The following is a 26,961-nucleotide window of genomic DNA, read 5'->3' as shown; positions in this document are numbered from 1 at the left end:
CAGCTGGTCCAGACTTGCAAAGTTACGATTGGAAGAGAGCTCCTGGTTTATGCTCTCATGCTCTCCTAGGCTTGACCCTCAACTCATGACTCCAGATTCTGAGGTTTCATCTCCTGTGCTCTGAGTCACATCTTCAGACAAGCAAACTGCAAGCTTTCAACCAGATCAGTTCTTTGGGTTGGTCATTCAAGTCCTGAAAGTCAAAATCCACAGTGGGATTAAAGTTGGTGCCAGCTCATCTCTGTGTGCGATTGGCTCTTAGAGGTGAGTTATGATAACCAATGACGGGTTCTTTCATCAGTTCACACTGAGGTGTGAATTAGTCTTCTCATCTTGCTGGCTCTTGTAGCTTGAGGGATCAAAGGCGGTTTGGGTCAGTGGTCTGGTTTGGTGACCATGCAGGAGATGGGGGTTCCTTATCTGATCCTTTCTGCTTGCAGGAGGTTGTTTAGATGAAGTTGTATCGTGATTTCATACCAGGCAGTGATGGTATCACTAGACGTCATTCATTTGCAGACTGGAGCAGATTGGAGGGGACATACGGCCTGATGAGTGACTCAGTGTAAGAGGGTGCTGTTCCATTGGTCACCTTGAAGGCAAGAATAAAAGTTTTGAAACTGATGTGAGCCGCCAACAGGAGGGCCACTGGAGGGAGATGAACAGAGGTGTGATTTCCTGTGGATTTTTGTTCTTTGTCTGTCATGCATAAATAAATCATATCATATCCTGTTAGTGCCTTCCCAGCAAGCCACCTGCTGGCATTTTTCTATCACTTCACATTGGAGTCATCCATGTAGAGCAGGTTTTAAAATTTCTGTAATTTAATGAAAATATACATATACATGCCAGTAAGGTAAACATCTTTATATGCTGAAACTCAATTAAAAGCAAAGTCCTTATTTTTTCTTCAGTTGCAGTATTTATTTACATTTTCTCTACGTCAGCAGGCCAGAAAAACCTTTCTGAACTAGCATCTCTGGTCTTTTTTTTATCCAGTGTGAGCACCTGTGGAGCTGTCATGAAAATCCCTAAAAATGGTGTCAGCCTCCTCTGTGCCTCTGACCACTTTGGTTTTGATGACCTTACCAGGACCTTCAAGTAGTACAGTGCTCCATCTAGGAAATAAATTGTAACACATTTACATCAGCAAACACAGCACAGCTGGAATATTTGTTCAAAAGTGGATGAATCATTTTGTTATGTTTGACATAAATTTGACAGATGATAATTTTACTCATTCTAATGTGTCTTGGTGGCGTTTTTTTGTTTGTTTGTTTAGTTTCTTTTAATTTTAACACAAACTGAACTCTTTCACTGAAGTTAAATAAAATGGTAATTCACTCAGTCTACAGGCTATAGGATGAGTTTCTTATATGTTATTTAAAATATAGCTTTGTTTTAATTAGGTTCATATACACTCAGAGGCCACTTTACTAGGTTCACCTGTGAAATTCAATGCAATACAAATACAACAGCTCTGCAATAAATTCAACCTTTACAAAGATAATGTTCAGTTGTGATTGACACTGTCAGAGATTGTTAATTAAACTATATATTTATTATTGAGGTTGTAGTGGACTGCTTTATATTTGGAGGAGCTTCTAATATTTTGCTCCACAGAGAGGAAGAAGAATATTAGAAACACATTTCAATATAATGCTGTCCAGTTCAACATCACCACTATGACCTCAGTAATAAACATAGAGGTCTAGTTGAATTATCACTTCTGACAGTCTCACCTACAACTGAACAGTATTATCTTCCTAAATGTAGAACTTATGGCAGATTTGTTGCGTTGGACTGAATTAAATTGCATAGATGGACCAAATAAAAGTTGCTAAGGAGTGTATGTTAAAGGTGGCAATAGCTGTTTTTGACAGTTAACAGTGTAAAATAATAACAATAATCATTATTTATTCATATAGAAATATTTAGGCCTATTGGTAGACGCATGTCGGAAATAAATTGTAACATACATTTATATCAGCAAATATATTTAACATTACAGCTCATGTACGTTAATGAGTTGACAAAATATTAGACAGTCAGACAAAACTTGACTATAATCAGTATGACATCACATGTAAAGAGACACATTAGGTTGGTTACCTGGTGTTTGATTTTAAAAAGTAGAAAAAACAACTGTGTTGTGAGTGTGTGAATGTAAGGTGGGAAAATCTTTTAAGGGACAACAGTCGACCTCTCTTCCTCAAATCCTAAATCTCATGAGAAAGAGAGAGAGAGCTGGAGAGAGAGAGAGTATATGTGTTGGTGCTGATGATGAACAACTCTGCAAACTCTGATGCAAAAAACATACAAAGACAGAAAGAAGTGAGGAGAGATGACGGCCTTCCTGCTCCCCAGCAGCAGATGTCACTGTGCTGAACATGAATGTTGTTCTGCAGTGGAACCACTGGATGGCAGCGTCTGACATGCAAAATGTGCAGCAATGAAATGAACTTTACATCAAAGTTTCCACCTCTCAGTTTTAACTGTTAACTTTGTTGATATTCAAACTTCAAATGAGAGCAGAACCGAATCAGTTGGAGTTAGTTGGTTAAAATAAAGGATTCTGAATATTTACTGTTACACCTCAAACAAAAAAGAACAAATAATAGACACATAAACACTTAATTATGTTTTATTTTATTATCTTTAAGCTAATTTATACAGTGGCTTTTGATTTTAAATGTAAAGCAGTGCAACATGCAGCACTGTTATAGACACTGTATAAAACAATGTGATGAGACAGGACTGACTGGAGAGACTCTGACATGCAGAGTCATGTTATATAATATTTGAAAATTTATATACATGTTTATTTTGTAAGCACACAAGTTGCTTGTACTTACAGCCTGTTGCAAATAGCTTATTGGTAAATATTTGTTTATTTTAGGGCTGCAACTGATGCATTGTTTCATTATTGATTAATCTGTTGATTATTTTCTTGATTAATGGTTTAGTTGTTTTGTCCATAAAATGTTAGAAAATGGTTAAAAATGTTGAAAAAAGTCCAAGTTGACGTCCACAAATGTCTTCTTTTGTCTCAACAGTCCACGATGGAGGTGATGGAGTTTCTTCTTCCTCAACATTTTTTTCAAATTACACATTAAAAAAATGTTGTTTAGTCATTGTTGTAGCGTTAATGTTACATCACCTGAAAAGCCAGAGAGCTGGCTGAAGGCAGCTCAGGAAGGTCTGCGTGTCAGAACCAGAGGAACTAATTACATTCCAGAGACTTCCTACAACTTGTTTCAACAGTTCTGTTTTAATCAGACGACTAATTCAACACACACATCAAGTCAACAATAAATCAAGTTTATATTCATTTATTTCTTTATATGTATATTTTATATTTATTGTTACAAAATGTATATTGATCAGACTTGGCTGTGAGGGTCGGTGAGTGATTCAGATTCAGATTCAGATCGACTTTATTATCCCACACGGAGAAATCCATTTGGTCCAGTGCTCCAGACATAAAAGCACCAAAGAATCCACAATAAAAACAATAGATACCCAATAAGACCTCAACATAATCATAATAAAACACATCTGATCACACTGAGACACAATAAAATCAAATAAAAACAGTCAATCCAAAATCATTAAAATCACATTTGATATAAAAGTGTAAGTAATATGATAATGTTGGTGGGTCAGTGCTGCTCAGACCCATTACTGTCTACACACCTGGTTGAGATTGAACACGTTAGTCAATAAGTGACAGAGACTGACAGGCAAAGAGGTGAAGGAGTCAGTTAAACTGTCCGTCAGATTATTTGTCATGTTTTCATCTTGTTGGATCAAACACAGACAGGAGTTATTAATATATGAATAAGACTGTGCAGTTTCTGATTTCAGACACTATTAATTTTCCATTTAGAAAGCTGCAATAGAGTGTAGACTCCACACAAGGTGGACTTGACTCTTGTGCCCTCAAGTGGTAGAAGACTGAACTTATCACTACTTCACTACTTCTCTCTTGTTCTCAATATTTGCTCTTTGAACTGTGATTCAGTGTTTCACTGTGTATTCATACAACAGATAGACTTTAATCCTCTTCAGATTTCATGAAGAACTTACTCCATTGCCAAATTAACAGCATCTACTGGTGTCTAGTGGTTCTATTTGTTAAAGGACCAGTTCACCCAAAATTGCAGAAAAACATTTTGTGAGTAACCTCTTGTGATATGTGTAGTCATGGAGATAGTTTTGGTTTTATTTGTCCAGTGTTTGAGATGTCTGTCACCACACCAGTTCAATGGAGTTTCATTTGTGGTTCTCACAGCACTGAAAAGTTACATTAAGTTAAAATCAACAGCAGTGTGTTTTCTAGAAAGTGTGACTGTTACTGTGGATAATCCACAGAAAATACTGTAAAAAGATGTCAGATTAGTTTAGTAGAAAGTCTTTCCACTCAGAATTGTTGAGAATGTGTCCTGTGGATTGTCCAGAGTAAGTGGGGACATTGTTTTTAGAAAGACATGATACTGTTGAAGTCTTTTAAATGTCGCTTTTTAATGCACCTCCATTGTATTGGGATGGTGGCAGAAAACTCAGAGACAGATATCTCAAAAACTGTGAAGATAAAACCAAAAATAGAGAATAATCCTCCAAATACCTGTAAACCTCTCTGTGAATCATATTTTATAACATTGTGTCCTAATTTTATACAATATAAATCTAAACATGTTCTGAGTCTGTAGTGTTGATTAATAATTGATAACTGCTGTTGATAGACACTGTTGTCCCATAATGCAATGCACAATGGAAATAAAGGAACTACTGACAGCTGGTAAAGAGTGACACCATTGTTGTCAGTAGTGCAGCGGCTTTGATTACAACTTTAAAAACATAAAACTAAAGTCACACATTTGTAGAAGAAAACTTTATACCCAATATTTGTGAACTTATCAAATTTGAAATTGTCAATATTAATCTCAAGTTGTAGTTTGGTGTCAAGTGTTAGAGACAGAGATATTTAGCCACATGATCTTTGTACATACAGTATATTATCACCATCACTTATCATTATACACATAACTATACTGTATGTCAACCTGTAAAAAAGAAGAAAAAAACACTGACAAAGCACAACTTGTTTGTATCTTGTTTAATTCATTGTGTCAGAAGTTGAACATGATCAACAGAGCAGAAGATGCCACATTATTCCCACAGTTGGCTTGTTTAGACAATATTTAAACATGAGCTAAAAGGTCAGTTACAACAACATAAAGACTCTTATTCACTGACTTTTATCAAACACACATCAAAAGATCAAATGTTTTACATGTTCCTATTAGAAATAAACTGTAAAAATATTAAAGAATAGTAATGACATGTTAGAGTAGTAGTAATAGAAAACAACAAAGTAGTAACCAAGAATCTTTAAGCGAGGAAAACATGTAAACAATGTAAACAATGTGTGGAAAACATTTTTCTCTCTTTAGAGAATAATATTTGAAATGTTGAGCATCATCAGAGACAACATCCAGCAAATCATTTGCATAATTTCTGTCTCATTAAAATTTTAAACCCAATAAAAGTTTCTTAGAAATCATCACCAGACAAGCTTTTAAAGAGTGATTCAGTTTTAGGACCTTTTAATTTAGTTCATCTCTGTGCTGTTTGTTCTTTAATACTTTCAACAGTAATCACATCAGAGTCCTGATTCTAAACAGGGTTTGAATGTCGTGTGTTCACACTAAAAAGTGACAAAAGTAAATATGCAGACTGAAAAACAGGTGTTGGACACTATTCTCCCATGATGCATTGCACAGAGGAAATGGAGGAGCTGTTCACAGCTGGAAGAAATTAAAAGTAATTGTGGAGGTGAAACAGCTTCAGGAACAACTCAGAAAACACAAAGTAATTATTATATTGTAGGGAAAATGTTTTAACCGGCAGCAGTTTTCTGATGTTGCAGTTTGAGGTAAGTATTGTTTTATTTCCTGTGTGTATAAAACAGTTAAATATGTTATGATTTCTTGTGTACGAAATGCAAAAAGCAGTATATTATATGTATGTACGTGGTGTGAAAACTTAACTGGTCTGCAGAGTCTAAATCTTAATCATGAATTCTGGATTACACACATAATAAGGGACATATGAGCAACATGATCTCCACACTGTTCAATAAGAGCAGATTGATGCTGAGTTTCATGAACTCAGGATGAGAACCAGACGGACAACAGGTGGGCTGCTGTGTGTGAGTGTGTGTAGATATATTAGTAACGCTGTATATGTTGGTAGATAAGTTACAACTAACAGGAGAGAAAAAGACATGTGGTTAGTTATGTAGAGAAATCATGACATAGTTTATCCACCAGAGAGCAGTGATGAGTTTATTTATTATAGGAAATTCACTCACTGCATTTCAATCAGGTCAGTTTATTTATGGAGTTTGATTAACAAATTAAAACAGACATAATTATAAAGATCAATAAGAACATTAGTGAAAAGTGTAAGAATGAATAATTTTGGGAGAATAAATGAATAATAAAGACCAGAAGTGTGATCTTCCTCATTACAGTTACAAATATTTAAACCCTCATTTAAAGATCGTTATCAAAAATGTTTATTTTAAAAAACATATAATGATTTTTTATTTATCTTGTACATATTATTTAGTTATCTCAGGTAGCATCATCTCTAAGGAAATGAAACTGATTAATTAGTTATTTTTGTGATTTGTAAAATGTCAGTAAATTGTGACTCAGGCTCTCAGAGCTGACGGTTCCTCTTCAAAATGTTGTTCTGGTCGACCAACACAAAGATTATCAGTTTATTGTAATAAACAAATATCAAAACCAGTAATATTCACATTTAGGAAGCTGAAACTGGGGAACTTTTGCCATATTTGCTCAAAAAGTTTTAAACATTCATTTGATCATTAAAATTGTTGCTGATTAATTTTCAGTTTTAGCTTTAATATGAGTCAGTTAACAGTAAAGTCCTGTTGAGTCTTTATTAACCTCCAGTATCAGTCTGGTCAGTCGTTGAACTGCTTTTCTGTAAACATAATTTTTGATTTACCAATCAGACATGAACCAGGAAGAGGAGCTGCTCCTGAGACACCACCACCATCATCATCATCATCATCATCATCAAGTCCTCCACACTAAAACAACACATCACTATGGTAAGGTATATTTATGTTTCAGCATGATGTTCAGGTGGAGATTTTGGGTTATTTATGTTAAATCACATAATAAACGAAGGTGTCTGTCACTAGTGACGCATCTCAGATCAGAGTGATGGAGGCAAAATCTACATCTAATATATTCAAACGTTTATCTGAAGATAATATGAAGCTTCAACCATTTAAACGAGTCAAATCAAGTGTTTATCTTCCAAAGTTTCAGTCTTTTTACCATAAAATTCCCTCTTTTTGTTTCTATACATCCACCACAGTTCAACAAGGAAACACAAGTCAGTTTTATACTTAAAAGACAAACTGTGGAAGTTTTCTACTTGATTTGACAAACTCAGTCAAAGTCTACTGAAGCCTCAAATTAACTTCAGCATTACTGAAAGTTCACTAGGAAGGAATCTTTTAACAGTAACTATGAACAGGAAGAACAATTACAGCAAGTAATGTTCATCTGGGCACGACTTATCCGTTAGTTTCAATTTAATAATAATGTCAATTTGTGAGCTTGAAGATTCGTTGAATTTTGTCTTTCTCATCTCAGGTCAGAGTGACGGAGGTCAAATCTACAGACGTCACTTTGTGCAAAAATATATTCAAACGTTTATCTGAAGATAAAATGATTATATTATATTTAAAAAACTAAAATGAAGCTTCAGTCATTTAAATGAATCAAATCAAGTGTTAATCTTTTAAAGTTTCAGCCTTTTTACCATAAAATTCCCTTTTATTTCTATACTTATAGCACAGCTTAACAAAGAAACACAAGAGTTAATTTTATACTAAAAAAAACTAACTGTGGAAGTTTTCTGCTTGATTTCACTAACTAATATTAATAATAATAACTAATATTGTTAATTTGGGCTCCTGATTTATCTTTAATGTCAATTTGTGAGCTTGAAGATTCATTTTTGACAAACAGAAGTCTTCCTCTGACTTGTTGAATTTTGTCTCTCAGATATAAACTTGTTATATTGAGACATTAAAATGATTCAAACAAACAAACAAACGTTTCATTCATAGTTTATTTATTGAAACTAAAAAAAAAAAAAAGAACAAGCAGGTAATGATGTGACTCAAGCAAACAGAGGTACAGATAAAAATAATGCATTTGAAAAGGTCACTTTTTTTATTATCATTATTATTATTATAAAACCCCAAAGATGAATTAAATGAAAACCCTCACACACACACACACACACACACACACACTCTCTCACACACACTGTAAAATGTAATTAGTTGGCGTTACTCAAAAAAAATATGCAAACTCATTGCCTTAAACTAACTGAGTTAAGTAAACTTGATTAAGTTAAGTATATGTAACTTACTAAATATAAGTGTGCAGTACTTGTGAGAACTTGTTTATAATAAGTTTACTAAACTAAACTAAACATGATTATTTTGAGTTCACAGCTCTTGAATTAACTTGCTGGTTATGACTGCATTGGACTTAAAATAAGTAATTTATTGTAACTTTATTGTATTGAAATTAACTCGTCAATTCTGAGTCTTCAGTACTTATAATAACTTTGTTATCATCTCTTAATTTGAAAGAAAAAAATACTGCGAAAAAGAATGTCATCTGCATTCAATTTATTTAAAACGTGTACAGAATTAACAGTATGCAGATTTTGTGCTCACAATTTTTGATGGATTATGTGCTGGTCACAGTATCCAAATATCCAACAGATCACATTTCTTTTAACACGTTAATACCTGAATTCACAAGGCACTATTGTAAAAAAAATTGAAATTAAATGAAAATGTTTTCACGTCACTCTTGAACATTTCAAAATGCTAAAAGCAAACCTCTCTTCCTGTCATAAAAACATTAACAGTATGCAGACTTACTGTGAATCTTAACACGCACAATTTATGCTGGATTACAGGTATTTGCTGGCTAGATCATCGAACATATCACATTTCTTTTTAATCAACATTTTAACATCAGAATTCACAAGAAGGCATTATTGTAAAAGCACTCAACAGGTCTGAGTATCAATTGAACAATGAAATGATGATTATATTTTCACTTGACTCTTAAACAGTTCAAAATGCTGTTTATAAAAGCATCAAACGCCTCTTCTCTGTCATAAGAACATTAACGGTATGCCACATTATCCAACATATATTTCTTTTTACACAACATTTTAACACCTGAATTCACAAGAGGGCACTATATATACCACCAGCATAAAAGCACTGAACAGATTTGAAAATCAACTCAACAAATAAACTGCATCTAGGCAGCTCTTAAAATGTTCAAAATACTGTTTAGTTAAGGCATCTCTTCTCATGTCTCTGTCATAAGCAGTTCTTGAGTGCAACCTCACATCTGACTCCTCATTCGTCAAACAACATGTTTTTAACTGTTAACAGTTTTGGGGGTAGGGCTTTGTTTCCCAAACCAAGCATTACACTTTGAATGAATTTGAATGTGTTTCCAACACATTTTGGGTAATCGAGGTTCAAGGCATATGTGAGGCCAAATATGAGGCAAAATGCCTGTGGCAAGTCCCGAATTTTGTCCATCACAATACCTCCCTCAAGGACGATGGCTGTGGACACGGGCTGCTCAGGATCGTCTTCACTTAGGATGGTCAATACACCGACTGTGACATTGTCTATGGCCTCATCTTTCGTTGTCTCCTGCAAAGAAACAAACAATCAGCAAAACAATGTGTAGTCAGGAAGTATTTGGATAGTTAGACACTATGATCATTATAAACTATACACTAAGATCTGCGATGGAGAGACAAAAAATGAACAATAGAATAACAATCAATAGCTACAATAACACCCTCTAAATTTGAAATGAAGTGAAAGATAAGACAGTAAAGGAAGGCCTACATTAATGAATACAGGCAGAAATGTGAGGGACATATATCTTTGATGTCGGTATTACAAGTGAATATACTGCATTTTGTGCAAGTACTTACAAAACATGTCTTATAGAACTTGTTTGGGTCATCACCAAAGACGATGGGAAGGCCTTTGAGGACCACGGAGCGTCTTGCAGTTACATCCGATGACTTATAAGACAGAGACAGAAAACATCAATTAGAATAAAAAAAGTCAGACAAAGAATGAAAATGTTGGTCTGTAAGTGTATGTAGATGAGAGTAAGAACTTAAAACTTAAATTATTAAATTAATTTCTTACCAAGTTGGCCATTAACTCTTGAATCTTCAGTCCAGCAGCTCCCTTTTTTGACTGCAGGAGTTCAATGATCCGTGGAGTGTGCTTGTCAAGAGACTCAAAGAAACTGCTTTCAAGATGTTTGGTGGCAATTCTGCTAAACTCTGCAAAGACCTAAGAAAAAAAAAGTAGGGCAATGGGGTAGTGGGGGGGCAGTGAGAATACCAGTTAAGTATGGTAAAATCACACACCATACTATTTCATATAAAACTGAATGACATCAATAAATTCTCACTGTAAGAGCAAGAGTTCTTTACTTGAAAAGAACATGTTAACGCATAAACATTTACAAAGACTTATATCTTTGTGAATCTGCAGTGAATTTATTCTTTCTCAAGTTCAATTTTTATTTTGTTTATCTTATCAAACCTGCTTTCAAATATGCAGTCAAGAGTAAAAACTCCCAGTGACCATTCATGACAAAAATAACTTACCTCTCCCTCTGTAAACAGGGCTGGCCACCGTTCCACTATGTCCTGTACAGCAGGCTCCTTTTTCACGATCTCTTGCCGGCGTAGTGAGAATGTCTGGTCCATCAAGTTTGCCATGAGCAAGCCATTGTGTTGTTTTTTCTTCATTTCTTCCACGAGAACGAGTCTGGCACTTTCAAGGCCTTCTTCATTCTGTCTGTCGGGTAAATTGGGGAGATAGTTTGCCTCCCCCCCCCTCGGCCGTTTGATGTTTTTTCTTGATGATTCACCTTCTGGGTTGTTTTTGCTTCTTTTGCCCCCATTAACTATGACATCCTCACATCCAGCCCTTCTGAGCTTCGTACGATAATTTCCCATTTTAAATTTAAGGCTGTTTTTCCAGCCATAGTATCCTGGCTGAGGACCAGGCTCAGTAAGGCTTGGATGCTTGCTGATAAGAGATTGGGACACACTGGTGTAATCATCATCATCAGGGTACGCTTTAAAACTGTACATGGCCTCTGCTAGTTTTTCCAGAATATCATGCTTCATATCACGTGACAGCAACATACGTGTTCCATCTTTCATAAAGGCAAGATCAGCTTGTCTCAACCTGTATTCAACATCCACCGAAAAATTTGGAATATCAAAAAACTCCGGCCATTGTCTTCTTAATGGAGTTTCAGTGAGAGGCAGTATATCCGTATCTATTGAGCTGCAGTCAGCATCTGATGACGTGCCAGGCGATGTCACAGCTGATAACTCTAGAGTCATCAAGGGAATGATTTTTAGTGTCGCTTTTTCAGGCAAATCAGTGATGTGTGTCAAATTACAGAGAGCATTATCAAAGTCTTTGTCTTCATACTGCAATATAAAATCATACTGCAGGGAGAGTTTCTCCTTCATATGTGCTTTTAACTCCTCAATAGAATTTGGCCTCTCATTTAAAACCAGTTTCCTGATATCGTCTTTATTGATGACCACTCTCATCAGAAGTTGCTGTTTTTCCATCATGACTTCTCAACCTGAAAAGGAAGAATATTTGTATTGGATTTCAAGACTTCAGTATTTACATACTCAGCACAGTATGTATCGTTTCAGGGTTATGAACTGTCTGCCTCTAATCCTGTAAAGGGATAGAGGAAAAACATCGTTCAGTTCAGACAACTGTGTGACAGAGAAGGTGGACAAGTGACTGAGCTCATATGCTCTTAGATGCTCATCATACCATGAGGCCAGAAGTTTGCAGACAAATACAATGTCACTATTGATCACTACAATCTTTGATATTTGTCTGAAATCTGGTAGCCCAGAGCAAGATCCCACTGAAATGACCATGTCAGCACTGTACTTAATGCCATCAATGAAGACAGAGGGTGCTACCAAGACTGTCTGGCTCTGCTGGCCATTTCTGTGATAGAAAAAGTTCTGCACATTTTCAGGAAATGAAGCAACCATCACAGACTGGACTTTGTCGATTTCAACAGATGGCTTGAAGAATGAGTTAGTATCTAAATGGAATGCTATCATTTTCTGGTGTCGGACAGATAATGTAAGTGAAATGTTCTTGAAATTGCGAGTGTGACGCAGAACATCTTTGAAAAACTTGTGTTTCCCTTCAAAGCGCATTGTCCATACGTCAGACAATGGACCAAATTTTTTTATCAGTTGAGGATAGTGCTCAATGTAGTGGTGTTTTGGGCGCAATTTCTCGTTTGGGAACACTTTCTGAAATAAATCTCTATGCTCTGCAATCTTGCAGTCAAAAAAGTACAGAGACTCCTCTGTAAAGCTTGCAGACACTGAGATTTCCACTACATCTTTTAGGTTCATCAAAACTTCCCAAGTTTCATCCCCCTCAGGGATGTGATGACCAATCATAAGTGGCAGAAGTCTGAGAAGTGCCCAATTTTCATGTGCATTTCCTCCAATTGTTGCCATGGTAGAAAAGTTTTTTCTGACAAGCTGAGGTTGGTTGGTTTTGTCTGAAAATGCATATGGAAATTGCTAATGGCCTGATTAAGGGTTTCAAGAGAGAAGTATCCATTTGATATCAGTACCTTCAAGCATAAGGCTAATTCACCTGGAACAATGCCTTCAAGAAGATCATGCATTAGGTCAGGTGGATAACCATCAACAACATGAAAGTGTTCTAAGCCATCAGTTAGAGGGCAGCTTCTTTTAACACCAAACTGTGGAGCCAAAGAAGGATCCTGTTGTACGTTCTTGACCTGTTGGTCATGATTTTCCTCTGTTCTTGGTTGAAATGAGCCTGTTCGCACTTCCTTGTGTTGTATTTCCTCTCGTTTTGCCATACAGAATCGACATATTTGGCTAACGGTGAAGCTTTCGAAAAACCCTCCAAGAGAATGAGCAGCTAAATTATCTGCAGCAACAAATAATACAGTGCCTTTTACACTGGCCCCTAGCTGTTCAACATACACACCATGTTGCTCAAGAGAAGCCAGGTCTTGAATGAGAGGGCGCAGAGTTTCCCAATAACCATGGTCTTTCATATCACTGGCCTTGCAGAGCAGGGCAAGCTGAATGCAATGGAGACCGGAACGATACTTTGAGTGCAGATTACCAAGTGCCCAGTAGATTGCACATAACTTGTGTTTGTTTCTGGAAGTTCCCAAAGGGTTTGCCACCTCAAAATCATCTATGTACAAGAAAAGAACAATCGTAAATATTTGCTCTTTCAAGAGAGAGTTACTTTTAAAGCAGGAACCATCCCTAAAAGAATTGTATTTCTGTGTCAGATTTGTCTCAGGTGACATGGCCTTTTCCAAAATGTCTTTATTTGCTAGCAACGTCTGCAACATTTGTAATATCGGGACATACATAACTGTCTGCTTGTCATTTTTCAGCACAAATTCAATTGGCATTACCACAGAGAAGTTGTTTAAAATGTATGCTTTTCGTTTGCTTGCAGTTGACAACGACCCTCCAGGAGAAGTGAATCTCAGGAATGCATTACTCTTAGTAACTTCTCTCACTATTTCACCCACTAAAGAGTCATTAGGCTGATCGAGTATTCTTTGTGAGGTATGTAACAACGGCTGTGACAGTAAATTAATCTGATTGATCTGTTCTATAACTTCTTGCAGGGAAGTCTCCGAAATGTTAAGAACTGAGGACATTTTCAGAAATAGAGCAGCCAAATTATGTTCCAACTGACTCTCCAGTCCTTCTGCATCTTCGCTCTCCACGACTTCAAAGTCAGAATCATCAGCTACAGAGACATTATCCTCGGCTTGAATATTTAAACTGGGGGGAGGTTCTTCAGGTAACTTCCCTGAAAGAATTTCAGTTTTGAATGGCATTGTACTATGTACTGGATGCTCTTTGGATTTATGTGCATTAAATGTGGAATAATTGCTGCTCTGGAAGTTACATCCTTGATATGGACAACTAACCTTTTGTTTCAGTCTCAAATGCCCACGTAAATGGGTGAAAAAGTTTGAATCAGTGCCAGGCTCAACAAAGTCACACAGCGGACAGTGGAATGCTGTTTCACTCCTTTTGCCTGGATCTTTTTGAGTGTGCCAGGTAGATAAATGCACCTTAAGTGCATTAAAAGACTTAAACGTGCATATGCATTCCTTATGTGGGCAAGGAAGTTGTGCAATCCGTGTATGGGACCCATGTTTTAAGCGGTAATGTTTAAGTAAATGGCCTCTCTTTTCTGCACAAAATGTGCAGCACTTACATGTCCACTGCATTTGAAGGTTTAATCTGGTTTTGAAGGGTCCTGATTGATAAATCTGAAATGAAAGAAAATAAGAAAATGATTAGAATATGTAGTTGTAGCCTGAGAGATAAACACACACACACAGACAATGAGAATCCTCACCTTGGACGATACTCTAGATGTGTCCACTTCAGCGGAATGAAGACCAGGCAGGGGTTTGGTCTGCTTGATAAATCTGAAATGATAGAAAATAAGAAAATGATTAGAACATGTAGTTGTAATGATATATTAATTACTGCACAAGGAGAATCATGAGAAAATACCGTCTACTGCTGAGATTGTGCACTGTGTGGACTCCTCATTAGTTTGAGCCTGTGTTAGACATAGTTAAAAAGAATAAAACAATTCAACTGTTAATACTTAATATTCAAGCATTCACAGTATTTTAGCCATCTCCTATATGACCAGGCTTTACAATGCTGTTGGTCAAATACAAGTGAAAACTATGACAAACACATTAGTCACAAAGACAGTTCTAAGGCTGACAGATATGTAGCTTATGAGTCTAACAGTGATCCTATTATCCTTAAAACATTACTGTTTGTCAGTCTTGATGTTAACTAGGTACTAATGGATTTAATTTCAGTTTCAATCTAAACACACACACACACCCCTGGATTATTATTTTTTTGAAAGGTTATGTATTACGCGCCACACGAATTAATCACAAACTACATCAACCTCATGTAGGTGTTCCTGTCAGCTGCCAAAGTCACATATGAACAACTAAATCTACATTTTTTTGTGAATATGCTGGAAACTGTCTTAGCCGAGAGGGCTCTCTCCCTGCCTGTGTGTAACGTTACAAAGTCGGATAGACAGAGTTGAGACCGTGATGCTTGCGGACCTGGGCGCAAGCGCCTCGGTCCCGACCGCATCACTGTCGTGCTCAAATGGCGCTAAAGAACACCCACTCGAGTAATATTGCTTAAGTGAACATGACCCACCAGGCATGCACCCTCATGGTTTCACCTAAAAAAAAGCCTACGTTAGCGACAACAACAAAAGCACCTAATTTCACTGACGTTTTGGGATTTTACAACTTTATTCTACGTTTGACAGTCGTGTTTTGCGAGTAACGTGTCCTTGCATCTCCAAGCTAACTTAACTTCTAAGAAAATAACCCCCCTTCCCCCCACCCCCAGCCCTAGACTTGTACTGTGTCTCAAATCACATACTTCTGTACTTACACTTAACATTTTGAGAAAGTAAGTGCGTTCACACTGAGAAGTATGTAAAAATACACTGTGAGTACCCAGATGTTTCACTCAAAACAGTCAAAAAGTTGTGGCACTGCCAGCCCTGGTCGTTCAATAAAGTTGTACCAATAATGTTATGTAAAAGCAAGAAAAGAAATTAAGTAAAAAAAAAAAAATTAAAAAAAAAAATAGAGGAGCATTTTCCTGTGTAAGTGTAAGGAGGTAGAAATAGGAAGTAACTTAACAAGAAAAAATACTTTAAGTGCCAACACTTCTAATATGTAGGGTGTTTAAGTATAAGAGTAAATGCACATAGTTACATGTAACTAAGTACATTAACTCATGAAAAGGCCTAAGTTGCCAGGACTTGTTTTTTCTAAATCAATACAACTCGAGCATACTGAGTTTGGAAGGTTTTTCAACTACAAAGTACAGGTAACTTATTCAAAATGAGTGTTAGCAACATGTTAATAAAAACTGAGTTTAGTACACTCAATACCTTTTATTAAAGCCAAAGTTTAGATTTACAGTGCACACACACTCTCTCTCACTCTCACACACTCTCTCTCTCACTCACACACACACTCTCACTCTCTCTCTCACACACACACACACACACACTCTCTCTCTCTCTCTCTCTCACACACACACACAAACTCTCTCTCACTCACACACACACTCTCTCTCTCTCACACACACACACTCTCACTCTCTCTCTCTCTCACACACTCACACACACACACACACTCACACTCTCACACACACACACACACACACACTCACCCGATGAAGCTACACTACTGCGACCCACAGAGCAGCAGTTCGTTAAACCTGCCGACTGTTAGACTGTTAATTAGTGTTCAGAGAAAAGATTCTTCCGGTTTTTCTGCTGATAAACAACTCGTTTTTTAAAAAGGTCGCTCCGAGGTCGGCACACAGTTTGGTCGTTTATGAGGGATGTTATTATTTGGGCGACATCGACGTTTTATACGACACTAAACTCCAGCATTCACCGCAGCAAGACACAAACACACACGTCTCGTCCACGTCCAAAGAAAAAAAAAAACAGCGACAGGAAACAAAAATATGTCTTCATCAAGAAGTGCAGCTTCAGTCGGGAGGTGCGTTTCCTTTTATGAAGACCAAGAAGCTAAACGCGGTTAATGAGCTTTTTGGTCCGTTGTGGATGTACTGGACAGTATACAGCCATCAATTTACATCATCATAATAATCCAAGGCAGTGTTGTTGTTGTTGTTGTTGTTGTTGTTTTTCCACCTTTAACTGCTTCTGCTTATATTAAGTTGAAGCTACTAAACAGTGAGCAGCTCCAACATGTGATTAAGCAACAATACCTGATGCTGTGAAGCTGAACTCTAATACAATATCTGGAGAAAAAAAAATATTAATAAAGCTTCAAACTTCTAGCTGCGAGGCAGAAGAAGAAGAAGAATGTTGTTGCAGCTTTGATTGGTGCAAAGCAGAAGTGCAGGACGACGCTTTGTGCCTTTTTTTTTTTTTTAAGCCCAGATAATTAGTTCTATATTTATTCTCTTGGTATCGAGTCATCCTTTAAGATAACTTCCTGTCTAACTGCTGCACGGAGAGGAATGAAGGAAAAAAAAAATGGAAAAGCTGGAGGAGGGATGGATGAAAAGAAGCAAAAGAAAAGCCGGTTATGGAGACGTCTCGCACGGTGTCGAAGCGCTACGATGAGGTGAAGAGAGAAAAGACCCGAGTGTGAAAAAAAGGGGGATTTGAAAAACTTCTTCTTCTTCTTCTTCTTCTTCTTGGCGGGCGGGGCGACATCATTGCCGAACCTCCACGTAATTGGCCGGGAAAAGGCCGTATGCGCCTCTGCACATGCCTCGCCACCAGCCCTCGTCGATCATCTCGATGTTGGTGATGATGTCGTCGGGGTCGAAGGAGATCTCGTCGTCTCCGGCTGAAACGAGACGACACAGATGAAGTTGGTGATGAAGGTGTTTGTAGAAATTAAACTATTCGTTTATTTTCAATCAAGCAAAAATAATTTAAATTCAGTCGTTCTATCGTCTCAAATGTTAAGATTCTTTGTTTTCTGATAGTAAACTGAAGATCTTTGGGGTTTTTGCTGTTGGTTTAACAAAACAAGACATGCAGACAACACATCTGTTTGTTTTAATTAAATGTTAAAGCTACACTTCATATGTTTTATTCTGCCTTTTTAATGCTCATTTACTTCGTATCTAGTTTGATTTATTTTATTGTTCTATCAGTCTTACTCGTCTCTTTCAGTCTTGTATTTATTTGTATTCTTCTTCCTGTTCTTGTGTTCTCCGGGTTTCCTGCTGTATGAAATGTTTTGTATAAATAAACTGTTCTTGCAAAATGAAAACAAAGACAAACGTGTTCTACTGGTGTTGCTTTCCAGCAGATCAGTGTTAGAGAAATGTGACTCAGCGCTGCCTTCATTTCCTGTCAAAGTTAACTAAACTCTGCAAACAAAACTTGTACATTTATTTTGCCTCACTGAACTAATTTCTTACTGAAATGTTACTGTTTTAAATGCTGGTGTGACGAAGCTCTTAGATTCTGAACCAAACATTCACAGCTTCGGTCTCACCTGCTTGGTAGTTGTACAGAGCCACCGCTGTCACCCCGAGGTCCTCGCCGTACTCGTACTGTTGACCGTCTGCAAGACAACCAGAGTTTGTTAAGTACAGACTAACTCTGCAGGAAGCGTCTGGATACAAACCAAGTATACAAGACGTCATTTATCCTGTTCAGTTCTTTAATCTTTGTTTGTCTCTTTAAGATCCTCTCCAGATGTGTTTTAACATCAGGTGTGTTTTTGACATCACCTCGACCTAAAATAAAGGCTGTTTGTTGCAGGGAATGAATCGACACAAACTGTTTAACATAAAAAGTAAACCCTGTCACAGCTTAGCAGCACAGACAACAACAAACCTGAAACAACTTCAGAGAGTCACCTTCTGCTAAAACTACAGAACAATAAGACCTGATCATCTGATTAAAGGGTCAGTTCACCCAAATCACTACATACAACTTTCTGTAGACCGTTTTATTTGTAGGTTTTGATACTTTAAACTTTTTAATTCTATTTTTATACACTTAAGGTCAAAATTTGACACCTACAGTTCCATATAAACTGGAAAGAGGATCATGTGATATAATCGAAAGATCCAGAACAGCTGCTAAATGGATGCTGTGGTAAAGAATCAACTTTGAACCTCAGTTTTGTTTTTATTTAATTTTATTATCTACTAAAAAAACTGCAACACAACACACACACACATATATACACACACATATATATATATATACACATATATAAGGACAGACAAATACAAACACACACACACACACATATATATATACACATATATATAAGGACAGACAAACACACACACACACACATATATATATAATGAGACAGACATATAGAGGCAATGATACACCCAGCAGGACTTTCAGGACCCGTAAACAGCCAATAGGATTGCACAGCTGCTGCTACAGCAGTCACTGCTGCACCGACAGGAAGTATCAGTGTACCAGAGAGGATCACAGAGACCAAAACTTCCCTCGTTGAACTCTTTGAAGTCGTGTGAGTTCATATAACCGCATGTCAACGGTGTGCTGATGATGACGATGATAAATAAACCTTCTGAACTTCATGACCGGACGTGTTGCAGCGAGACGGCGAGTTTAACCGCTCTGAGAGACAGATGCCTTCTTATTAAACCACACAACAGTTTAACAGAAGTTTATAATCTCAAAGTCAAACACTGATTGATATTTAGTGTTTAAATATGAAGAATGTCGGCATATTTGTTCATTGTTCATGTTAAATAAACAAAGTACTGTTTAAACAGATTTTTTTTAACAGATGTATCGTCTCCTCTCCTGGAACTTCACTAAGGACAGAAATGGAAAGAAGTCAGTCAGTCAGGTGTTACATCCCTGAAAACATCTTTGTCACTTTTGTTTTTTATCAAATGTATTAATACTTTTTAGTTTTTTGGGGAAACAATTTGAATCCTTCCTTTATTGCAGTCTTCTTATAATTTGGTTAGATTCTACTAGACAAAAAAACCATACATATCCTATATATATATATACATATATATCCTATATGGGGGATTTTTGCAGAGACACTTAATTTAAAGAATAAGTCTGGTGATATTTTCAATTCCATGAAAAACACAAAACCAACAAGGTATTTACTCTTCTACCAACTTTGCTACAGAGTTCCACTGTTTATATACATATTTTTGAGTTGAGATTGTTGTGATGTTTCCAAGGTCAAGAATAAACTAAATACTGAAGTGTTTGGGATTGAACATTAGCCCGACATCCTTAAAATGGTTCATATACAGTAATTACTGTGATCTCTAGGGGTTTGATTCTCGCTTTGGGTGCAAGAGGTCCCGGGTTCAGATCCTGGACGAGCCCCCGTATGTCACAGCTCATAGGCTGCGACAAATATGGGAGACCAGACGAGTTTGCAGCTTAGGATAAGTCCGTTTATTTACAAAATAACATGTAAGAATGGAAAAAAACGTGGCAGTCAGTAATCAGTAGTGTAGGTATGTATGTATCCAGAAACACATCAGTTATCCACATCGTTCTGTTTTAGGAAATCATCCAAAAAGAGACTCCCAAATACTTTAAATCCTCAGAGGCAGATGTTCTACGTCTTGTAAACACTATAGTAAGAATGTTTTTTACAAACTTCCAGTAGTCAGATGCCTCCATGCTGGGATCTGGAGGAATGTGCCAGTCTGATAGTACTTGGTGTAGTCTTTGTAAGGAGGAGACTCCCATTTAGTATCTGTGTTTCTGAATTTACGTTCATTTTGCACATCAGTTGTACACAGTGCTTCAACCAGCTTATCAGTGTCTACATTCCTGTATCTACCAAGACCTTGTGGTCCATGAACAGCTGCATGATGCTGCTTGTGATCTTTGCCTCCAGCCTCACAGGGAACTTTACAAAATGGACATTGTTGTCCACAACCAAACACTCGCTTGAAAAGCTCCTCCTGTGGTTTGATTGGAAGTTTGTTCAGAGTCTCAGTGATGTTTTCAGACTTTGAGAATTCCTCCTGAAGCTGTTCTTTCAAGTCCTCTATTGACATTTTGAGGTTGTTGATAAATGGATGACATGTGCTTTGGATTTGAAACAGGGCTCTTTTTTCATTCTCCACCGAAATTGAGATGTCTTTCTTCAAATACTTCCGCATGTTGTTGATGAGCTCTGTGATGCTTTCATTGTTGTCTGGCAGTTGAACACCATCTGGTCCTTTTGTGGCCTGCTCTAAGGCTGCTGTGATCTTGTCAACTATGACTTTAAGGTTCTTGTTCTTCAGTTTGCACAAAGTTTTGTTCTCTGACATTTTTTTCAGGATGTGCTGAAATATCCAATCTTTAACATATATTTCATACTTACAAATGTACTTGTCAAAACTGGCAAAGTCATCCTTTTGCAGCAACTCTTCCTGAATGTTGTACTGGAAAGAGGAGCGGGAACTGAACTCTGCTGAATGACAACCTGTCAAAATTTCATCCACAATGTTTATTCCCAGAGATCTGTTGATGTACTCTTCCACAGCAGGTTCGATACAACATCTGACAAAATGCTTTGCGCTGACAATCATCTCTGTCTTTGTATAAATCAAGAAAATCTGTCAAGTACTCAGTCTTGTACTTCTGCAGCTGAATTTGAGGATCATTATCTGACAAGAATTTTTGGTGCATTTTGAGGAATTCCCTTGAGGCAATGCCACACGTGAAGTTTCGGATCAATCTCAAACTTGATTTTAACATGCTTGCAGTTTTGTTTAAGGGACTTATCTATTTTGTCCAGAAGATCGTTTGTGAAAGACTCATGATAATCTGAGTTTGTCTTTACGATATCACACAAAAATAGTTTGCAAAGCTCAATGATATTATCAGCTCTTCTCTGCAAATCTCTTTTTATGTCTTTTCTGTGGAAGTAATTGAGAGTCTTTGCATTTTTTACATGCTCAGACTTGGCCTTAAACTCACACTTGCCCTTTTCTTTTAGGTCTCCAATGTTCTGCAATTCCTCATTGACATTACGATTTAAGAAGCTTTTGTTCAACTGCTCCAGGACACATGCTGCGATATCTCGCTCTTTCAGGCCAGACACGTTTTTAGTGGCTTCAGTCCACATCTTTTCAAAGTTCTGTGTCAGCTGTTCATCAGACAGTTTATCAGAGTTTTTACAGTCACTCAGGAGCTTCATGACCTCGTCTTCAATCACTCCTCTGTATTTCTTCTGAATGTCTTGAGCCTCATTTGAACCAAGTTTTAGCTCAAGGACACAATCCAATCTGTTGTTCACAGAATAAACTATTTGTTTAGTAAGACTACTGATGCTGTTGAAAAAGTCAGTTTGGTATTTTTCTATCAGATTTACATTCTGCTCTTTCTTTTTGTAGTAGTTTGTAAGTTTCTCCTTCATTTTTGTTTCTTCAGATGATATTTTTTTCTGACACCTCTGATTTTTTTGATTCAACAAAAATGCTCCAAGTTTGACTATCAGATTCATTGTCAGAATTTAAGATTTCCAACTCTGCGCTATTTTGCCAGGAGTGGATTTCTTTTCTGAACTGCCATTCCCATTGACTGGACTCTTTGCAAAGGTTGTCGTAGGCCTGAGCCACAAGAGTGTTTCTGAAACTAAAGATGAAGTTCTCATATTTCACTGCTTTCCAGAGATTTTTTATCCATTCTAGAAACTCTGGGATCTGTGAGACGTCATTGCTTCGGTCTGTTTTCACTGTTGTCAAAAGATTTTTCTTGAAATCTTCTACAGCTTCACTGTAACCTGTGTTCACTGCTGCCATCGGAGGGGTTCCATGCCAGAGTCCTGGGATGTTCCAGTGGTTTTTGTCCATGTCATAGTCCAGCACATCTGTGAAAGCTTTAATAGAAGGCTGCTTTTCCATTTCAGCTGCAATTTGTGTCATTTCATTGAGCTGCTCCAAGAGATTCTTTCTATTGGTTAGGTTCTTTGCATGAGCTGAAACTCCAGAAACATTTTGATGCACAAAATGACAAATTGGCTTTTTCCCAATATGGCTCATTCTCAAGAGGGTGTGAGCTGCAATTTGCAGGACATCTTTCATTTCTGTTAATTTCTCCATTGCAAGGTTGATAATGGTGACATCACTTAAACCAATCACAAAGGTTGCCAGCTGGTTGTCATGCACATAACTTTCCTGTAGTTCTGCCAAATCAGGAGATTTTAGACCTTCTGTGTCAATGAGAACTATAAATTCATAATTCAACTCATGTTTCATATCCTCTCCAACTCTGAGGAAAAGCATATAAGCTCCTCTTGTGCATCTGCCGCTGCTGACAGGAAACTGCACACCAAACATGGTGTTGAGGAGTGTTGACTTCCCTGTACTTTGAACACCCAGCACACTCAGTACTAACAGTCTGCTCTTCCCTCCAACCTTCTTGTGAAGCTCCGTCAGCATATCTGTCACCCATCTCTCTGGGATGTTGGAAGCATCTCCATCCAAGAGCTCTAAAGGATATCCATCCAACAGCATTTCAGCTGCCAAACCAGGGAGACGAGATATTTCATCAGCAGTGTTTCTTGAGCCAGAAATTGAGAACTCATAGATGAGTCCCATCTCTCTCATGTAATGCTCTACTCCTAAAGAGCTTTCCATCAAAGCCTGATCTAACTCTGCAATGAGATTTTTATCTTTCTTCTTGCATTGCTCTTTGAATTTGTTTCGTAGCTCAGACAGTTTCCTCCATGAATGTGTGTGAAACTTGAGTTTCATCCACTTAAGGAAAAAATCTCTTTCTTCTTTGTCACTTGTGGATAAGGTTTTAATAAAGCTCTTCATTCCTTTGGACAGTTTTTCTTTGCTTTGTTTCTCCCTAATTTTTTGTTTTTCTTCCTGTAGCTGGGATTTATACTCTTCCAGTCCTGAGTCACCATATTTCAATCTACACTCCTCCTTCTCTAACTGTGATAATCTTTTCCACTTATCTCCCTGCAAAGGAAGTTGTTGTTTTTTGTAGTCTGGTATACTTCGCCCCTCAATGTCAACCATGATCTCCTCAACTGCTTTCTTTTGTTTGCAACTTCTGTTTTCATCCACAGATAGACCAAGTTCAACAGCTTTTCCAACCATATTGACAATGTTCAATGTGGGAGTTTCTTCTGGCAGTGAGGTCTTGATGGCTGCACAAAGTTTATTTGAAAACTCTGCAACATTTACCTTTGAGTCTTTGATTTTCACACTGCTGTTTGGTAGCTCTAACTCATTCACTGTTGTCTGGACAGACATCATGTCCTCTCTAGAGTTGTCCTTTCGATTCACAACAAAGAAGAGTTTGGATTTCACATCTTGAAGAGAAGTCAGAATCTTGTGCTCATTGTCTTCAACTTTGTCCAGGAACACAAAGGTCGCAGTTGACACTTGATAAAGAAACTTGAATTGTGCGAGTGACTCACAAATGTCTCCTCTCCTCTCAGTTGCAAAGGCAACTGGTCCTGGAAATATGTCAAGATCTTTTTTGCCACTGGGAAGGTACCAGCAAACCTCAACCAAACCATTGGCTATTTCTCTTTTAAGTTCTCCTCCTTTCATATCTCTGTGTATGAAGATGTTGTGATTCTGTTGGCCACGACTGAGAACATGATTCAACATCTGCGACTTGGACAAACTACAGTTTTTCAGCCTCACAAAGGTAAAGAATGGTATATTTGCTTGGACAATGTTGTCTTCAACAAACCCTCTTGATTCAGACAAATCATGTGGACACCACTCTTTGACGATGTCTCTCAGAGCCCACAGCATCAGGGAACACTGACTGTTATCACCATGAGGCAACAGCAGTGGGACAGAAAACTGACACATTGTCATCTTGAGGGCCATTTCCTGTTGCAACAAGCTGTCAGCACAAAGAAAAAGTGCGACTATGAGGTCGAGAGGGTTAACCTTGTTGTCTGCAGAGTCGTCTGCAGTGAACAGGTCAAAGTCAAACAGATCATTGTTTTCATCATCATCATCATCATTGTTTCAAAATTGTGTACAGTTTCTACATTCTGTGTTGATTTGAAAGAGTTTCCTGAGAAAGCACCATGGTATTTTCTCCAGTGATTCAACAGTTTCATCATAAATGTTGTTTTTGTTGATTTCCAGAAGAGACTGAAGAGTGAGCTTGTTGGGATAAAATTTCTTCAGTCCAAGTTTGGAGAGAAAGTTGAAAAAGACTATGAAAGAGAAAAAAATATCACTTATAAAAACAAGAAAAATTAACAACCCTCTAGGATTTAGTATGTTATATAATATTAATTTTTATTTGTATGCCGTTTTTAAATGTGTTTTCAGTGTCATTTTGGCATCTATGGAGGACCTGATGTGATTCAGCTTTGCCTTGTGACTAGTTAGTGGAAAATAGGCCCAAGATTGTGGTTTTTGTGAAAAGTCTGTTTTTTGATTCACTGGTGTTTTTAATATTAATACGTGTTATGAAATGTAGTTGTGTTTTCTGATTTGTAACTGTGTTTTTTTCAATGTTACTCCTCAGAGTCTCTAATTTTTACAGAAAATCAGTTGCATTGGCCTGTGTCAGTTTAATGTGAAATTGTAAAATCTTTCTTTCCTTCTATATTCTCTACCACATGTTTTAAAAATACACAACATAGTGCAATTTCTGCAACACATATTTTTATCATTTAATCTTTGATCAGTGACATATAAAACATGGGCATAGATTTGGATTTGGTCAGTAAAGACATGTCCCTACCAATATTTTTATCGATCTCAAACAATCTAGCTGCTTTAACTCCATGTAATGTTAACGGTAAGATCTATGCAGAGTTGCCAGGTTTGTGTGTTTTCTGCAAAAAAGTGTGTTATTATGATAAAGAGTGAAAGAGCAGGATATGGGGGATACTCGACCCGATGATCTGGCAACCCTCAACTGTTGACCAGCAGCAGCAGCATTAGTGGAGTCAGTGAGGTGGAGAATCTGAAGCTGTTAGTGTTTATAGTTTAAATGTTCCAAACCTCACAGAATCTAAAACGACTTCACTGGACAAAACTAAGATCATTTGATATTATATTTAATTTCAGGTGTTAGGTGATGTTAGCTAATTTATGATCGTTGCTCAGACAGGCTGTTTAATTAAACATCTTTATTACTTTTGGTGAAAATTCCTCCCAAATGCAAATTTAGACAAATGATCCTTTTTAAAGAAGAACCAAAGTGTCAGTAACAGTTTAGCTTTAGTTATTAAGAAGGTTCAGTAATCAATCCAAACATTAATCTTTTAAATTAGTGGGAGAAATATTTACTATTTAATGCCATCTCTCCCCTTTTCCATGAGTGGATCAAGAGCAGTTATTATTATAGTTATTATTGCATGTGTGTCATTAAGACATGAACATCATTTAGAAGCTAAATTAGCCGTAGCTTGTCTAACTGATCTGTGAGCTGCAGCCTCTCAGGTGAGCTCTGATGTGAGAGTGAAAGATCAGCCATAAGTTCAGGAGTTGAATGAAAAATTATACAAATAGAAGTTTTGAGAAGATTTAAAGAAGTTTGAGCATCACTGTGACTCTCATGAAACTCTTGAGTCGTTTTGCCCAAATTCACAAAACTGAAAGAAGGACAGGTCTCAGGTGATGTTTGAAAACCTTCCAGCACATTACCTACAGGTTTCTATACATTTATATTATTATTATTATTAAGGTTTTCTTTTAATGACATTTTTAACATTTATCAACACAAAAACACAAAAGTGTTCTTGATAACTCAACAATATATATAGTATAATATAGTATGTCAGGTTTTAACAGCAGAAGGCTAATGAAGAGCATTGTGTTGTGGGTGGATGTGGTGAGCTCGACTACTGTTTTTGGCTGTCTGCTGTCAGTGGGCTTCATTCTGTTTCAAATTGCCGCTGGCCACCGCAAACTAAACCCAAACGCCACTATCTCTGATAAGAAAAGGCTTTTTATAGCCTGTGATTGTAAAATGTGAAGTTGCTCATTTAATGTTGTATTTCCAAGAATATGTGGCTGAGCATATTTAATATGAAATCATCTTTCTTAAAACACAGAGTCTTCCTCAATTAATATTGAGTGTGTGTGTGTATAATGAAGACAGGGTTTTCAAACTGGACTTTACATTTCACATGCCTCATTTAATCCCTGCACTTGTCACTTTCATGTATTTCATCA

General features: G+C 37.1%; 2 protein-coding genes and 1 long non-coding RNA gene across 5 annotated transcripts in view; 1 reads left to right on the top strand and 2 right to left on the bottom strand.

Annotated features, from left to right (window-relative positions):
• The first annotated feature begins 5,816 nt into the window (after positions 1–5,816).
• On the top strand, positions 5,817–7,776 carry LOC121896287. Its single transcript, XR_006095967.1, has 3 exons — positions 5,817–5,935; positions 7,046–7,144; positions 7,698–7,776. It is a non-coding gene; the product is annotated as an uncharacterized LOC121896287 (long non-coding RNA).
• A 956-nt stretch (positions 7,777–8,732) lies between these two features.
• LOC121896035 lies at positions 8,733–15,747 on the bottom strand. Of its 3 annotated transcripts, XR_006095928.1 has the most exons (5): positions 14,621–14,637; positions 14,477–14,531; positions 10,319–10,468; positions 10,096–10,188; positions 8,733–9,805 (listed from the first exon to the last, which is right to left on the bottom strand). XR_006095928.1 is itself a non-coding variant. In XM_042409768.1 (4 exons), the coding sequence occupies exons 1-4, from the start codon at positions 15,470–15,472 to the stop codon at positions 9,500–9,502; spliced, it is 642 nt and encodes a 213-aa protein (XP_042265702.1). In that variant the 5' UTR covers positions 15,473–15,747; the 3' UTR covers positions 8,733–9,499. The 3 variants fall into 3 exon arrangements, 2 of the variants coding, with proteins under 2 accessions (XP_042265702.1, XP_042265627.1); XM_042409768.1 differs by lacking the exons at positions 14,477–14,531; positions 14,621–14,637 and adding an exon at positions 15,380–15,747; XM_042409693.1 differs by lacking the exons at positions 14,477–14,531; positions 14,621–14,637 and adding an exon at positions 10,789–10,978.
• A 1,201-nt stretch (positions 15,748–16,948) lies between these two features.
• LOC121895355 (ribosomal protein S6 kinase alpha-6-like) overlaps positions 16,949–26,961 on the bottom strand; it is a 41,240-nt gene continuing 31,227 nt past the window's right edge. Inside the window, exons 24-25 of the mRNA XM_042408455.1 lie at positions 18,321–18,389; positions 16,949–17,660 (exon numbers count right to left, since the gene is read on the bottom strand). Of these exons, the coding sequence (XP_042264389.1) occupies positions 17,524–17,660; positions 18,321–18,389 (206 nt within the window). The 3' untranslated portion in view covers positions 16,949–17,523. The remainder of the gene's footprint in view (positions 17,661–18,320; positions 18,390–26,961) is intronic.

Source organism: Thunnus maccoyii, chromosome 1 (assembly GCF_910596095.1).
Source record: "Thunnus maccoyii chromosome 1, fThuMac1.1, whole genome shotgun sequence".
Taxonomy (NCBI): Eukaryota; Metazoa; Chordata; class Actinopteri; order Scombriformes; family Scombridae; genus Thunnus; species Thunnus maccoyii.
Note: the sequence above shows the minus strand (reverse complement) of the source record. Positions and strands in the feature narration are given on the sequence as shown.